We start from the raw sequence: 17,568 nt of genomic DNA on the forward strand, positions 1-17,568 counted from the left end.
TCGCAATTGATACAAAAATAGACCGTGTTGGGCACATGTTTATAGTTAGTTATGTATGAGTATTGAGCACACACATTATCTGATACATACCCTTTGTGAGCGTGATTGGTGCAAGTTATATTTGCCGAACATATCTAATTGGTAGAGTTTGTTTATTACCCCTATCCTAGTTGTGCACCTTTCTTATTTCTGTAATTGCCCTTTTGGAGTATTTTTTCTGTATTATGCATGTTATTGAGCTGCACTAGTTCTACAAAGTGAGTATTTTTGGACCTAAAAACCTGTCACTACTTTTCCGAAGTTAGTTAAGATACTTACTGAGTACATCGGTTAGACTCATACTATACTTCTGCCCCTTGCATGCAGATTCTGGAGCTAAGTAGCTATGGAAGATGAAGCCCTGCATTGGATACGTACCGACATACGAGATTCGGGCTATCTTTCATTCATGGTAGCTTAGGACTTTATTTTTTTTTTATGTAAACTTCAAACAGATATTGCAAACATTCTTCATAACTATTTTGCGAATCTAATCTTAATGGCTCATGACTTGTACTATAGTCCTTGGGATAGTTGTATTGAATTCTGTTGCGGTCCTATTATTGAGCGACAAGTGAAAGCTAATTTGATAAGTCTATACAATGCAAAAAAATTAACCAGGTGTCATTTACTAAACACCGAATCCAAAAGGGATATTTACAAAAATAGTCGTTCATATTCATTATTTACTTTTCTAGCTATAATATAGATTATACACTGATTATATACAACTTTTACACTGATTATATACGACTATACACATATAATACATAATTTATACATATATTATATTTTCATAAGCTATGTTAGTTTAATTGATTAGGTGAACGACTATTTGGATTAATTTTTCCATCCAAAATGAGCATCGGCTGAAATTTTGACCTTTTTATTCCAACACACTCTATCAACAAAAATATCTTCCACTCGAAAGTATCCCCGAGTAAGTCCATTAGATCGGACGGTAAGCATTCAATCTCACGTACATCCATCCAACGGCCATCAACTCTTCCACTCCTATAAAACCTCAAACCCTAAACCGTTCCTCCTCCTCTTTCATCTCCTGCTTGTGCACTTAACTGCTACAAGCGTTTTCAGCAGGAGAGCATTCCCCATACAAAGAAAGGCACCAACCCATTATCTATCATGCCTGCACTTGCTGTAACTGAAACAATGGTCTCCGAAGTATCCCAGAAGAAAATGAAGAAGACCCCCAAAACTCCCGCCGACACCCATGATTTAGAAACTCCTACTGATAAGAAAAGCAAAGAAAAAAAGTCGAAAAAGACCAAGATTGATTCTGGGTCTGATTCAGAGGAGCTGAAGAAGAGCAAAAAGAAAGAGAAAAAGCGAAAAGCTTTGGACTTTGATGATGAGGAAGAGCAGAAGAGTGAAACGAGCTCCGAGATATGCGAGCCGATAGATGAGAAGAATAGGAAGAAGAATAAGAAGGCTAAATTGGAGGAGGAAGAAGTGGTTGTTGAGAAGAAAGTGGAGGATCCTAATGTGTTGTCTAATTTTAGGATTTCAAAGCCTTTAAGAGAGGCTTTGAATTCTAAAGGAATAGAAGCACTTTTCCCTATTCAAGCTATGACTTTTGATGATATTCTTGATGGGTCGGATTTGGTTGGACGAGCTCGTACTGGTCAGGTATAAATTCAGCTCTTTATTGTATCAATTCATGCATATTTACTTGCCCTGTGAATATTTAAGATGTTGTTATTTGCTCATTTAGTTATGGGTCATGCATATTAATATTGGCATTGCATGAGCTTAAATGGAGTAACGCGGTCAGTCATGATTTATATAGCCTACCCCTATTTGTTTGGGACTTAGGTGTCGTTGTTGTTGTTGTTGTAATTGTCGGTTTAGTTTGCGTTATTAGGCATAGCCTATGTTTATGAATTCATGATAAACTGGGATTTTGTACCTATCGAGCACTATCTCTTGTCCTAGGGTTGCTGGTTTTTTCTGTGGCTTTCATTCTTGTGTTATCCACGAAATATATATATATATATATATATATATATATATATATATATAGGCGTAGCTGTTTTTTCCTGTTATTTTCATCCTATATTATAAGGACTAAATGTTTACTAAGCTTGGTTAGAGACTTATCAACATCACTCGCCAAGTTTTGTACGGTTTTATTTTCGCACTTATATTTCCTACCAACAGATACCATATTTCTTACTGTAATGTCTACTAGGAAAAGGCCTAGGGTCCGCTAAATTGCTTATAAAGGTTCTTTGGTCTATCTGCTGCTAGAGATGTATGGGTTTCCCTTGTGAGAAGTTTATTTTTGGATTGTGTTTATTGTTTATGCACATGAAACCCTTTTGATGAGAAGTTTATGTGTCAATTGTGAGCTGCCTGTTTCCTACTATAAATTATTTGTTCATCAAGAATTTAAGCTAAATGGAAAGAGTGAACTTTAGTCCGCATGTTATGAACGTTAATGGTAAATTGATTTTCCTATTGCTTTCACAGCTGCTAGAAATTTCATGATAGTGCTTTTGACTATTTTGGTTAACTAGATTGTAAAGCATAAAATGACTTGACTTTTTCTGTATTTGCAGGGTAAAACACTGGCATTTGTTTTGCCCATATTAGAGTCCCTAACAAATGGTCCTACTAAAGCATTGCGAAAAACAGGATATGGGAAAGCTCCAAGTGTTCTGGTGCTTTTACCTACTAGGGAATTGGCACTTCAGGTATATATTATCAGCCTTCTCTAGGTGGTTGCTTCGTTGAGTATAAACAAATGGGGTGTCATTTTCTCACAAATAGCATCGCATTAATCTGTTAATTGTAGGTGTTTGCGGACTTTGAAGTTTATGGCCGGGCTATGGGGCTCACTTCATGCTGTTTGTATGGAAATTCTCCCATGGGAGCACAACAGGTTCATCTAAAAAGAGGAGTTGATATTGTAGTGGGTACTCCTGGAAGAATTAAGGTAGTGTTTGCTGGTTTACAGGTTGAATTTCATTCACTTTTGTGGAGTGAAAATTAACTCCTTCAAAATATTTGCTGCAGGACCACATTGAAAGGGGAAATCTTGATTTCAGGTCTTTAAAGTTCCGTGTTCTTGATGAAGTCGATGAAATGTTAAAAATTGGTTTTGTAGATGATGTTGAACTTATTTTAGGTATGCTATGAGCAGCAGTTTATTGCTATCTGGTTTCACCTCTACATATCTGTATCATGCTGTTACCGATGTTTTGGATGAAATTCTTTGACAGCTGAAATTTGTCAGTGCATTACTGTTCTGTTGATGATTTTCTATTTGACACTGTTATGCCTTTCTGTATGTTTTGTTCCTTTGTTATCCAAAGGCAAGGTTGAAGATGCAAGCCAAGTTCAAACAATTCTTTTCAGTGCCACTTTGCCAGACTGGGTGAAGCATGTACGTTCATTATATCTTTGGTATTTGAATTCATAGTACAGTATCCATCACTGGGGAATATTTCATGCCCTTTCATTTATGTATCAGTTAAATTGTTCTCTGCCCCAAACCCTGGTAAACAGACTACCTTGAAGTTGGGGATTAGAGTGGGGTGGTGGCATGTACAACTGCTGTGCTTTGAGCTTACACTTCATTCTCTCTCTAATAATCGTCTCTTACTGAAACATGTTTTTTGTGTCAGATTGCTTCTAAGTTTCTGAAACCTGATAAGAAAACGGTTGATCTTGTTGGTAATGAGAAAATGAAGGCAAGTAAAAATGTGAGGCATATTATTATTCCATGCTCTAGTTCTGCAAGATCTCAGCTGATTCCCGATATCATTCGGTGCTACAGCAGGTAGGTCGCTTCTCATTTTCCAGTATCTTCCATTTAAAGCATGATAATGAACCTCTGAAATGATTATGAATCTTTTGTTCCATGAAAACTTAGTGGAGGCCGCACTATAATTTTTACTGAGACAAGGGGGTATGCTTCAGAGCTAGCTGGCTTGTTGCCTGGGGCAAGTGCTTTGCATGGGGAGATACAACAGTCGCAGCGTGAGGTATAATTTTGCTGATATACATGTTTCATTTTGATTATATGAATATAAAATACACAGTATTTGTTATCAACCTTCCAGACTCGTTGACACAATGACAATTATGGTGTGAGTGTCTCCTTTGACAACCTTCGAGACTTATTTTCACATGTTGTTCTCAGGTTACACTTAAAGGATTCAGATCAGGAAAATTCATGACATTAGTGGCCACAAATGTGGCAGCCCGTGGATTGGATATTGACAATGTTCAGTTAATCATCCAGGTTTGTTACCGCATTCATGTTCCATGCTTCATTCTTAAACTTTATTGGTATTTGAATGCTGAATGTGATATTTCTGTTCAGTGCGAAGCGACTAGTGATGTTGAAGCATATATTCATCGATCTGGAAGGACAGGACGCGCAGGTGAGCTTCTGATGTTGGGAATTGCTTGTTCTAGCTTTACATAAATTAGGGGAGCATACTTACTAGCTTTATTTTTCCTGTCACATTCCAGGAAATACTGGTGTTGCTGTACTTCTGTATGATCCAAGGAAGTCCAACATCTCTAGAATTGAAAGAGAATCTGGTGTGAAGTTTGAGCATTTATCTGCTCCACAGCCAGCTGATGTTGCTAAAGCAGCTGGGAAAGAAGCTGCTGATATAATTGCTGAAATCTCCGATAGGTATGATTTTCATTTGTGCCTGTTGAATTTTAAATGTATCATTTCATTTATTTTTTTCCAACTCTCTGTAGTGTCATACCCTCATTTAAGGCTGCTGCGGAGGAGCTTCTGAATACCTCCGACCTATCACCAGCAGAGTTGCTTGCGAAAGCTCTTGCCAAGGCTGCTGTATGTTTCTGTTGTTTTTATTTATTCTCTCTGGAGGCAAACTTGATCTTAGACTAACTTGTGACTTGCTTTTCCAGGGGTATTCTGAGATCAAGACTCGGTCGCTTCTTACTTCTATGGAGAACTGTGTTACTCTGCTTCTTGAGTGTGGGAGGCCCATATTCTCACCTTCGTAAGTATTTAAAATTTAAAATATATTGTTTCTCGACTTACAACTATTTTGTAGGTAGGTTCTGAATGTCGTATTTTCATCATTATCTATTTGTTGTGCTCTTCAATGCCCCAAATTGTGATTTTGTTGCTGAGTGTGACTTTCATTTTTAGTTTTATGCATATGCACAAGAAACTTTTAACACATTTGTTAACCGCAAGCAAGGATGTAGGCAAGGGAACCGTGAATGTTCATACTTCCACATCAGTGTTTCTACCCATATATATGAAAATGAATGTTGATAAATGAATTTCTAACTTAAAACACATTTTTTTAACTGCAAGCAAGGATGTAGGCATGGGAACCGTGAATGTTCATACTTCCACATCAGTGTTTCTACCCATATATATGAAAATGAATGTTGATAAATAAATTTCTCATTGTCCACTAAATGGGTTCATGAATGGAGAAAGTTTCTCATTGTCCGCAATTGGAAGTAGTGAATTACATCACATGTTTACTTCATCTTGCATCAGAGATTTCGTTGTGCTAAGCAGTGCTCTTAATTTACATGATACCTAAGTTTGTCAAAGGATTTAACTCATGACCTACATTTGTTTCTTTTTCACGTGATATAATGGTTGCTATAGCAGAGCTTTATTAACTGGTGTCGTGTTCAGTCCAATGATTCTAATCTTTTTTACTATCATATCATTGGCAGCTTTGTCTATAGTGTCTTGAGGAGGTTCCTGCCTGAGGAGAAGGTTGAATCAATCAACGGTCTTACTTTGACGGCCGATGGAAAGGGAGCAGTTTTTGATGTATCTGCTGAGGACTTGGACCAATTCCTTGCAGGTATGTTTCTCCATTTTCTTGTAGCTGATCTACCCATGGACATATATAATCACCCAACTATTGTAATACAGAATTTTCTAAGTTAATTTTAGTCATTAGACATTTTTTCTTTTTGGTTCATGTTTCTGAATAAATATGACATTTTTTGGAGTGGTTTTTAACTTTTGACCCCAGCTTGCCCCATGGGCAAAGCTTCAAGGTTGAAAGTTAGAGGTGTTGCCCGTGGGGCAAGCGGGGGCAACACTTGTTTAACTTGAAGTTCTGTCCATGGGTTAAGCTGGGACAAAAATTCGAGACCCATCCACTTTGAGGGCTGTTGTAGCTTTTCTAACCTCCTCTTCTTTGCTTTCTCTTTTCCTGTGGGGTTGATGGGTTTTGCAGGCCAAAAAACTGCACATGGCGTAAATTTAGAGGTAGTGGAAGCGTTGCCTCAGTTGCAAGAGAGAGAGAAGCCAAGAGGTGGAAGATTTGGAGGTGGTGGTCGTGGTGGCTTCTCTAACAGAAGAGGCGGAGGTGGCTTTTCTGGAGGAAGAGGGGGAAGAGGTAATGGTAACTTTGGTCGCAGATGGTAAGGAATGAATGCTGACACAATTTTTTTGACAGCTGACAATACAAGATTTTGTCCGGTTGCATTCAAAATTTTGGTATAGCCAAGAAACTATATCAGATTTCATTAAGGTTTCTTGCTATGTATTAATTAAATTTATATAGGTTTCTCCTCCTCTTTGTACCTCTGCTTCATTCAGCTTTTCGCCAGTTGGCCTTTCTTGTAGGGAAAAAGAGTCATAGTATTCCGGTTTTACGATATGTTTGGTTGGACATTTCAAGTTATTGGATGACCATTTAGTTTTGCGTGTATTTGGTTTTGTTATTACCTGCAGAATGCAGATGCAATTCAAATTTCTGGATGAAAGTTACATTTATGATACACAGAATTCAGATTTTATTTATGTCCAAACAGAAGGAAATCAGGTGGAGGGTATAAAATTGGGATGTTTGATTCTACCACCAGTCTCGTTTTCTTGCATGGGTAGAATCAAGTTGTCAGGGAAGAAAAAAATGAGAATGGACTCAAACCAACTTGCCATAATTGATGGTGTATAATAGATACAAAATCTGCCTGAATTAATTTGATATCTAATTATCTATAATTAGAGATTGTGTAGGGTTACAGTGAGCCCGCTGTTTATCTCCTCTGTAAAAACCGTGAAACCTGAGAGAGAATTTTGAACCATAGTCCAACTCATTAATTGAAAGACACCCAATATACACAACGATAGGTACCAACTTCTGTGATATTCAGCCTTTAGATGAGTTACTTCAGGGGGATTTGCATATATCTTGTTTTGGGCTACTATTGAAATTATGCTTATATTGTTCAACAAATTCGAAAGTTTACCAGCTTTAGGATCAACTTTAGACTTAACGGGTGTTAGTTGAAAAAATTTGCATTTGAAGTTGCAAACTTAGATGCATTTAAGACATTTTAGTTTGGTGAGGCTAATTTTTTGCATGCACTTAAGACTTTTTTTCGTCTGAAGTACAAAAATTACACTTAAGATGTACTTAAGACCTAATTGGTTTGAAGTATAGCTAATTTTTGGATGGACTTCAGACTTTTGTGCAAATTGCCTAGAAAAAAAAAATTTGTTCTTCGAATTTCAACAATCCAACACACAATTTAATACCAAATCTACTCTAGATGAGCTCGAATTTGAAACATAATTTTTAAATATCATAAAGAAAAAATTCATTCATCAATTTCTCAAAACAACAGCAAAGTTAACAAACTCGTTGTGCAACTAAGAGGAAGAAGAAGCAAAAACCCTAACCAGAAAAGAGAAGAGTGCCACTTCAGCTCGCTATTGTGAAACACCATAACCATCTTTAAAGCTTGTTTACGAATACCATGTAAATCCATCGTCACCTTTGATTTCACAGCGACAAAGAAGATAAAGAAGGAGAAAAATGTCTGAAATTATATATATTTTGGGGTACTAATTAAACATTTTTAAAAAGTGAATACAAGTTAAATGAGGCGACCAGATAGGACTCATGAAATTTTTAAGTACTTGAGGGGGCTTGAGATTAACTCTATTAGTAGTGGTAGCTGCTTAAAACCAGAGTTAGATAGCAGAAGACGAGTTTGTAAGTTAAAATTGATATATTACTTGTAAAATTGTACCGTCAGAATTTTCTCTTTTGATTAGCTGAAAATGTAACCTCCCATTCATTTCATTCTTATAGATAGTTTTTTGTTATAGAGCTTCACTCTTCAAATAGGAACGAGGAGGTAATTAGGCCATAATTCCATTTTTTTTATGTAAATAGTTTTCTGGAAATATAATCATGATGCAGCCACTTAAATGTGACTTTTGCAAGAGAATAAAAGGAATATTCATTTGTGGATATAAAACGTAAATAGCAATCAAATCAAAATCTTTTTCAATTCACTCCTTCCCTAATCTTCTATGATGTGACGAATTATCATGACAGCGAGAAACCAAATAACAATGTGCAAGATCAAAGTCCGTTCCTTTTCTTTTTCTAAGTAAAGGGGAGCAATTACAAAAATGTTAGGCAGTAGCCGGCAGATACTGTATGCGGTAAAATTAGTTAGTGACAGTTGGACGAATGAAGAGATGACACGTGGAGCTGAAGACAGGTAGAATGTGACTCAGCAAATAGTCGATACCAGTTGCAAGCATGTGACCGGTGCTAGATGAATCCCGAATACAGAGTAGCCGATGAAAAAGATTCAAAGAATTGATATCGGGTAGCATTCAATGAGTAACCAATACAGAGAATATTTGTATTTATAGCCAATTGTTATGCAACCATCTTTATTTTCATTCAAGAGGAGCTTGATTTGGGAATCTTGTCTCCCCCAAAAAAAAGCTATAAATAGGAGAGTTAGAATCCATTATAGACCGGAAATATTCTGTACACAAAAGTCGCCTTCTGCTCTCAAATTATAAATTTACTTACTTTCTTTTTTTCTTGATACTGTTCATACTATTACTTCTGGTGAAACTTATCATACCAACAAACTTGTATTTCTTTAAGTTATCTTTATCTTTATATTCGTACTTTCATTCTCGTTTATTTTATATTGTTGGATCAAACCAATTCACTTGTCTATAAACCATGCTATAAATTCAACTCTATCATTTTAGGGGTAAACAATTTGGTGCCATCGTGGGACATACACAATTGTGTAATTTCTTGATCCATTCATCTGTTACTAACAAATTTTGATTCCTTTCTTAGCAAAAGAAAAATCAGATATGGCAGCTAACGTTGTCAATGTCTACAATGTTGGAGCACACAATGAATGTGAAGATGCGTTCCAGCATGATGATTCAACCCGCAAAACCCGCAATGAAGGAGATGAAACAATTCAGTTCGCAAAGGTCATAATCCTCGACATATGAGGAGTCCAACTCCCGATAATGCGCATGATGAATACGTTGTTGAAACAACCAAATCTTGAGAGAACAACAAAGAGAGATTATGGACCACCTCTCAAGACAAGATCAGGTAATGAAAGAATTGAAGCAAGCGTTATCGAGTGTTTCCAATAATGCTAATGGCGGGTCTCTGATTCCTCCCAGTGTTCTCGCAAATCAAACGGTTCAAAGAACCGTTAACGACGCCCCAAGGGAGGAGATCGGTTTCAACGAGGCAGGAGGAACCTGTAGTGGATCTAGGGAACAATAACTCAAATGACCCTTTCAAAATCGAGCTCATGAGATTCATGAGAGAAATGAATGAACAAATGGACCAAAATTCTAAAGAGTTCCATGCCCGTATGGATCAGATCCCGGGAGCGTCGCCGGTGTTAAAGGGACCTGATTCTAAGAAGTATATGCAGTTGCCGTTTAAACCAAGTGTGACTCCGGAGTTGATCCCGAAGAGGTTTAAGATGCCAGATATACCAAAATATGATGGGACTTTGGATCCACAGGAACACATCACGACCTACACTATGGCGGTAAAGGGAAATGACTTGGCCCAGCACGAGATTGAATCTGTTTTGTTGAAGAAGTTTGGAGAAACTCTGACGAAGGGTGCCTTAACTTGGTATTCTCTCTTACCTGAGCATTCCATTGATTCTTTTGAAATATTTGCAGATTCGTTTTTCAAAGCTCATGCCGGGGCAAGAAAGGTCAAGGCAAGAAAGGCGGATATATTCAGAATATCCCAAGGAGAGTCCGAACTGTTGCGAGAGTTCGTGCTCCGATTTCAGAAGGAAAGGATGATGTTACCAGTGATTCCGGATGAGTAGGCAATGGAGGCATTTACGAAGGGTCTCTACCCGTTGAGCTCCGATGCCTCCCATAAATTGAAGGAAAACTTAATCGAATTTCAGGCAACTACATGTGCAGACATTCTAATCGCTACAAGTCAAAGATCAAAATAGAAGACGATAAATTGGGTTCCTCGATTCTTCCAAAGGACGGAATCGTGATCGGAATCAAGATAAGTTTAAAAATAATGTTGATGCAGATCGGAGGTCCTCTAGAAATTGTTTTCAACCTTATGAGAGAGCCGATGGGCGTGAAATAAAGGTTTTCAGTCATCGGATAGGTTCGCTTCTAATAGAAGGGCGGATCATGATCGGAATAGCAGATCGTTGCAGGAGAAAGAGGCGTCGGGGTCCTGAGATTCAGCATATCCCAGATTATTCGATTACAATTTTAATATCAGCCTGGTAGAATTAGTGTTGGATATGAGAAATATTAAAGAAGCTAGGTTTCTAAAACCAATTCGATCGGATCCTAGCCAAAGGGATCCTAACCTATATTGTGAGTTCCATGGGACTCACGTCCATAGGACTGGGGATTGCCGACATCTTCGTGAAGAGGTGGTAGCGTTGTTGAAGAATGGTCACCTCAGATAGTTTTTGAGCGACCGTGCCAAGAACAACTATGGTAGAACCAAGATGTTGCAGAACCATCAAAACCGGTAGCAGGATCACCGCGTATAATGATAAACATGATCTTCGGTGGAGACGATGTAAATGGGGTGACATTCTTGGCAGCAAAGAAGACGAAGATATTGATGAATCATGGCAAGAGGTTCCGAGATGTCTCAGAAGATGACATCACTTTTACAGAAGAAGATGCTGATGGACTTCTTCCGCATATTGATGTTTTTGTAATTTCTCTTAATGTTTTAGATTTCAAAATTAAGCATGTTTTGATTGATCCAGGAAGTTCAGCCAACATCATACAATGGAGATTTTTGCAGCAAGCGAAGTTAACCAGAAACATCGTTTCAGCGACAAAGCTTCTAGCTGGCTTTAACTTAACAAGTGTGACAACCCGAGGAGAAATTTTGCTACCCACACATGCCGAAGAAGTAACTAAGACCACCCTGTTCGAAGTGGTTGATGGCGACATAGGCTATATTATAATCCTCGGAAGGCCTTGGATACATGAAATAAAGGCCGTACCAACAACATACCATCAACTGTTAAAATTTAAGACACCAGAAGGGATCAAGCAGATCAGAGGATATCAACCGGCCGTAAGGGAGATGAATGCAGTAACCATTTTTAATAGCAAGGGCAAATAAACGAGATAGCAATTAAAGGAATCAGATACTTTCTCCATCTCGATTGAAGATGATAAAGATGATGAGCCATTAGAATTATATCAGGTACCGAGGTCTTTCTAAGTACCGAAAGAGGACAAGATCAACCGCAGAAGATCTCGAACAAGTGGCTTTGTTCGAAGAATTCTTGGAACGAAAATTCCATTTAGGAATGGGGTTAAATCCCAAACGTAGGTTAAAAATTATAGATTTTCTTAAATCTAATGTTGATTGTTTTGCATGGCCGCATACAGATATGACAGGTATTCCATTGGAGGTGGTAGTCCACAAGCTAAGTCTGGATCCTAGCTTTCCTCCCGTAAGGCAGAAGAAACGACTAATAATTGAGGTCAGAAATAGGTTTGTTAAGGAAAAGGTAACCCGATTACTTAATATAGGTTCAATTCGGGAGCTAAATTACCCCTATTGGCTAGCTAAAGTAGTGGTAGTACCTTGAAAGACTAAATTTAGAAACTGTAGATTATAAAGATTTAAATAAGAAAGACCCTAAAGACTCTTTCCATTGTCAAACATTGATCAAATAACTGATGCTACAGTCGGGCATGAGTTAATGAGTTTTTGATGCTTATTCCGGGTAAAATTAAATTAGGATGGACCAGGAAGATCAAGGAAAGACTTCTTTCATCACAAATTTTGGCACATATTGCTATAATGTAATGCCTTTTGGGCTTAAAAATACGGGAGCCACTTACTAGAGGCTTGTTAATATAATGTTTGAAAAACATATAGGTACGACAATGGAAGTTTATATTGAGGATATGTTAGTTAAGTCTCTTAATGCAAGAAATCACTGAAACATCTCTAAGAGACATTCGACATTTTGAGAAAAATACAATCTAAAGCTCAACCCGGAGAAATGCGCCTTCAGAGTTGGTTTCAGTAAGTTCTTGGGGTTTCTGGTCTCTCAAAGTGGAATCAAACTAAAACCCAACAAAATCAAAGCCATCAAGGATATCCCATATCAATTAACAAGTATGAAGGAAGTATAGAGGTTGACCGGTAGAATTGGCGGCTCTAAACAGGTTCTCAAGGTCTTCGAAATAGTGTCATCATTTTTTTTTACTTTTGAAAAAGAAAATGATTTCGTGTGGGCTCCGAAATGTCAACATGCACTGAAGATCTAAAAAGGTACCTGTCCACGCCTCCGTTGTCAAAACCGGAAGAAGGTGAGCAATTGTTGATCTATCTAGCGGTCTTAGAAGTAACGGTAAGTGCTGTTTTTGTCCGGGAAGAACAAGATATGCAATTTCCCATTTATTATGTTAGTGAAATGTTATCAGGAGCGAAGATAGGATATCCGCACCTTGAAAAGCTGGCCTTAGCTCTCGTAGTTGCCTCTCGAAAGCTTAGGCCCTTTTTTTAATATCATTTGATATCCATTGTGACAATCTTTCCCTTGAGGAATGTCCTTCATAAGCCCGAGTTGTTGGGTCATTTGGCTAAATGGGTAGTCGAAGTTAGTGAATATGACATTGAATACAAGCCCAGGACTGCAATCAAGTCACAAGTTTTGGCCAACTTCGTGGCCGATTTTAGTTTGAGGTTAATGCCTTTAGCTGCTAAAGAAGCTGTGTTGGTATCGGGAGTTTGGACCTTGTTTACGGATGGAGCTTCCAACGTAAAAGGGTCCGGTCTCGGGGTAGTATTAGTCACTCCTTCGGGGAAAACCCTTAGACATGCCATTAGAACTGTGCCATTAACTAACAATGAAGCCGAGTACGAGGCTTTAGTTGCAGGACTTGAACTAGCCCGGGAACTAGGTTCCAAGATCATCCAAAATAAAGTGCAACTCCCAGCTGGTGGTGAACCAAGTATACGAAGTTTTTGACACCAAGGAGGAGCGCATGCAACAATACTTGAACAAGGTTCAAGTATTACTCTCCCGGTTCAAAGAGTGTTCAATCATCCAAATTCCAAGGGAGGAAAATGTAGAGACAGACACATTAGCTAATTTGGGTTCGTCCACATAAATGAAAGGTTCTGATTCCAGTGCGGTAGCTCAATTGCTGCATTCGGTGTTGGATGTGGATAACTACTATGGAGTTAATTAACCAACTTAATATGTGATTGAAGTAACGAGATCATTGAATATCTAAGGCATGGTAAAGTGTCTGAAGATCCAAAAGCATCCCGGGCACTATGGACCAAGGCAACTCGTTATTATCTCGTTGACGGACAATTATACAAGAGGTCATTCCAAGGACCATTGGCTCAGTGTTTAGGGGCTATAGACGATTAAATTTCATTGGGTTTCAGTTTATTAAAGTATTTTGGACCATATTTTAAATTCAAAGATGTGTAAGACCAAACAAGGATTATGGGCTAGCATAATTGAATTTATTATTTAAATCCAATATATATATATATATATATATATATATATATATATATATATATATATATATATATATATATATATATATATATATGGATTTAATAAAGAGCCTAAGTTAATTGGGCTAGTCCATCTTGTCGAACTTCAAATGATAATCCCAAGGTCCATGCCATGTGTCAAATGACATGTCACGCTAAGTCAAATCAAGGACCGCTAAAAGCATGCCACACACATAAGTGATGTAGCATGCCAAGTCAAATGTAAGGACCAATCAAACGTCGTCAAAAATTCAAATGACATAGTTCAACCATTAGATGCAAGCTTATCACATAGATTTTAGTGATAGGTTTGATGACTCAAGTTGTCCAATCAAATTGGAGGAAAAAGATATGTATTTATCAGAAGTTCCCTCCCCTACAACTAGAAATAGGGGTCTACATAAGGCCAAAAAGAACAAGAAAAAGATATATATTGAAGCTCTCCTTTATAGTAGTGATTCGCAAGTCTTACGCATAGCAAGAAGTCGTCGTCTCCAAGGGGAAGCCGCAAGTTTCCATCCTCCACGTTTGTGATCAAAGCCTAGCTCTACATTCATGGTCCAATCACAACAACAAGTGGTCCATCAATTCAATAACAAGTGAAACTCTCGAATTGACAGTCGTGAGGAGAAGAATCAGAGGATTACATCTTTTAAACTTAAGATTGTTCAAAGATTGTAACCCGCATAAATTATTGAAATACTAATACTTTCATTTATTGCTATATTTCTTGTCTTGATTATTATTTTCAGGAATGAAATTTTAGTTGTTACAGGGACATCGGAGGCTGACTAAGTGATGAGGAAAGTTCATGAAGGAGTATGCAAAAATCATTCCGGTGCAAACTCATTGGTTCTCAAGTTAATAAGAGCTGGCTACTATTGGCCTCGGATGGAGCAGGATGCAAAGACATTAGTAAAAAAGTGCTATAAATGTCAACTCCATGCACAATTAGTGCATCAACCAGTAGAATTTTTGCATTCAGTGGTGTCACCGTGGCCATTCATGCAATAGGGGATGGACATAGTCGGCCCCTTACCACAAGGATCCGGTAAGGTAAAATTTCTTTTGGTTTTAACTAATTATTTTGCTAAATGGATTGAAACATGTGCTTACCAAAAGATTGGAGAATGAGAAATGATCGATTTTATATGGGACCACATCGCCTGCCAATTTGGAATACAAAAAGAAATTGCTTGTGACAACGGGCCATAGTTCATAGGTTCCAAAGTCACAAAGTTTTTTGAAGGATTGAAGATCAAATGAATTACATCTTTTCCATGTCATTTGAGTGCTAATGGCGGGCGGAGTCAACCAACAAGGTAATTATCCAAAACCTTAAAAGGAAGTTAGAAGATGCTAAAGGCAAGTGGCCAGATGAGCTATCGCGTGTATTATAGGCATATCGGACCACGACGAAGTCGAGCACAGGTGAAACACCCTTCTCACTTGTATATGGTTCAGAGGCTTTGATCCCAGTAAAAGTGGGGGAACAGACCTTAAAGTTTTCCCGAGCAAACAAAGAGACAAACAATAAAGCATTACTGGTTAAACTAGATTTACTAGATGAGCACCTGGATCTAGCATATGTGAGGATAGTGGCACAAAAGCAAAGGATGGAAAGGTATTACAATCGCAGCGCAAATCTCTGATATTTTATCGTTGGGGATTTGATTTTGAGGAAGGTTACTCAAAGCACTCGGGAAGTTAACGCCAGGACCAACATGAGAAGTACGTTATCGGGTTTCAGCTATAATCGATAAAGGTTCATATGAATTTAAAATCAAGATGGACTTAAATTTATTGGAAATTGGAACGTGACTCAACTCAAAAGGTATTACTGCTAAAGATCCTTACTGATATTGAAAGTATGTGTTGCACTCTTTTTCCCTTCGACCAGTTATTGTCCTAGTTTGATTTTTCTGGTAAGGTTTTTAATGAGGCAGCAATGTAAAGCATACTAAGAAGGAAGGATCATCAGTAAATGCAGGACTTCCAACGTTCGAATTCTCATACTCAGCATCCGAACACTTGGGGGGGGGGGATAGTACATTACAAGGCACTAAAAGTGTTATGAAGACCGGAGACTGTTAGAACCTGGATCAATTTCTTATCAGGATCAGGGATCGCATGATCAACCTCGTAGAAACAAGTTGTACAAGTAAGCCACTTATATTGATAGCTTTATTTAATTAAGCAAAAAAATATTTATGTAAATGTAGTTTTAAATATAGAGGGAATAAATCAAAGTATTTTATTTTTATCTTCCTTGTTCGAATGATAAGTTAATTTTTTTTATCATTTGAAATTTAGTTAAAATTTCATATGCTTGTGCTGGAATGAAAATGCGATGTCCTCTTCAAGAGTACCGTGAACGTAAGGGCCCTCTCTTATGAAAATCTCATAGTTAAAGGGTAGACTCTAGAAGTGTTTATACCCGGAATCAAAAGTTATCGGATGTGAAAAGGTTCCCAAAGCTTTGTCAATTAAATGAAAAAACAAATACTTTTTGCACAACAATTAAGCAAAGAGCTTCTTTTGTTAATTAAAATTCCATACTTAGTGAAGAAGTTTTGGAATAATTACAAAAATTTAAAAAATAATATATACATTAGTTCTTGATGCCGGAACCCGATGGAAGAGAAGAGTAATCATTTTCTTTATTGGGAGAAGGTTGTTCCGCTTCCGGTTCGAGGCATTCATATTTTTCAGTTTATCCTTCGGTTTCCAAATACTGGGATTTAGTATTTGAAGAATCAGAAGCAACAGGCCAAGCATGAAGGTTCTCGTGAGCAGTTATCTCTAGCTCCCGAGCCTTGGCAATACATTCATCGATGTTAACAATGCCTTCTTTTGCCTCTTCCAAGGTCTTCCTCTTCGTATGATATATGGAATATGTTTTCTCGAAGAGGACATAATCTTCTTGGACTTGGAGTTTTGCTCGGAGTTTTTCAACATTGGACTTGAGCTTTTCATTTTCTGCTTTCAAAATGCTGATTTTGGAATCAAACTCAACGTTGGTGGTTGAGTGAGTTGATTATGCTCCATGACTCTTTTGAGTTTTTCTTCCATTCTTGCTCTCCTCTCCTCGGCAGCATTGGCCTCCTCGATTTTAGGGCGTATTCTAGCCTTCAAGTTATTAACTTGCTCCATGAAGGCAGACTCACGCTCGGCAACTGCAATTACAGTATCATGAAGTTCGACCCACTTAGCCTTAACATCTTTAAGGTCTAATTGAGCGGATTCTTGCCTCTGTACCATTCTATCTTGCTCAGACTTCTGTAAGTGGCCCTCAAGATCATCTATTTGAGCAATTTTTGCCTCCAGCACCAGGAAGCGCCCGACAAGTTGAATTCGTTTAGCCAAAATTTGGTCTCGTTCTGAAGTGAGTGCTTGTTTATCTAAGATCAACCTTTGCAGGCCTTTGGAACCAAGAAGGTTGGCCCGTAGAGGTTAAACCTAAGGTTATCAATTCAAAATATAACAGATGAATATTGGTATAAGATGGTTATATTGATACCTGTGCCGAGCCGTGCATGCTGTTGTTTAGAAGACATTCACTCGAGGGAGAGTCCATCTTTCTATATTCTTTTTTTGAGGCTAGTGGCTTTAGATAATTGGCAATCTCCACCGGCTCAGAAAGTATATGGAACTCATTCGAAAACGAAAGGATGAATTTTCGTTTTCCATGAGG

The 17,568-nt window shown here is 37.9% G+C and overlaps 1 protein-coding gene across 1 annotated transcript; it reads left to right on the forward strand.

Moving 5' to 3' along the window:
- LOC109225788 (DEAD-box ATP-dependent RNA helicase 7-like) lies at nt 1,079-6,805 on the forward strand. The gene is made up of 14 exons (XM_019390565.1): nt 1,079-1,686; nt 2,619-2,753; nt 2,855-2,995; nt 3,076-3,187; nt 3,375-3,445; nt 3,687-3,841; nt 3,935-4,046; nt 4,205-4,306; nt 4,388-4,448; nt 4,540-4,708; nt 4,780-4,876; nt 4,954-5,048; nt 5,749-5,882; nt 6,264-6,805. The coding sequence occupies exons 1-14, from the start codon at nt 1,183-1,185 to the stop codon at nt 6,452-6,454; spliced, it is 2,079 nt and encodes a 692-aa protein (XP_019246110.1). The 5' UTR covers nt 1,079-1,182; the 3' UTR covers nt 6,455-6,805.

Source organism: Nicotiana attenuata, chromosome 5 (assembly GCF_001879085.1).
Source record: "Nicotiana attenuata strain UT chromosome 5, NIATTr2, whole genome shotgun sequence".
Lineage (NCBI taxonomy): Eukaryota > Viridiplantae > Streptophyta > Magnoliopsida > Solanales > Solanaceae > Nicotiana > Nicotiana attenuata.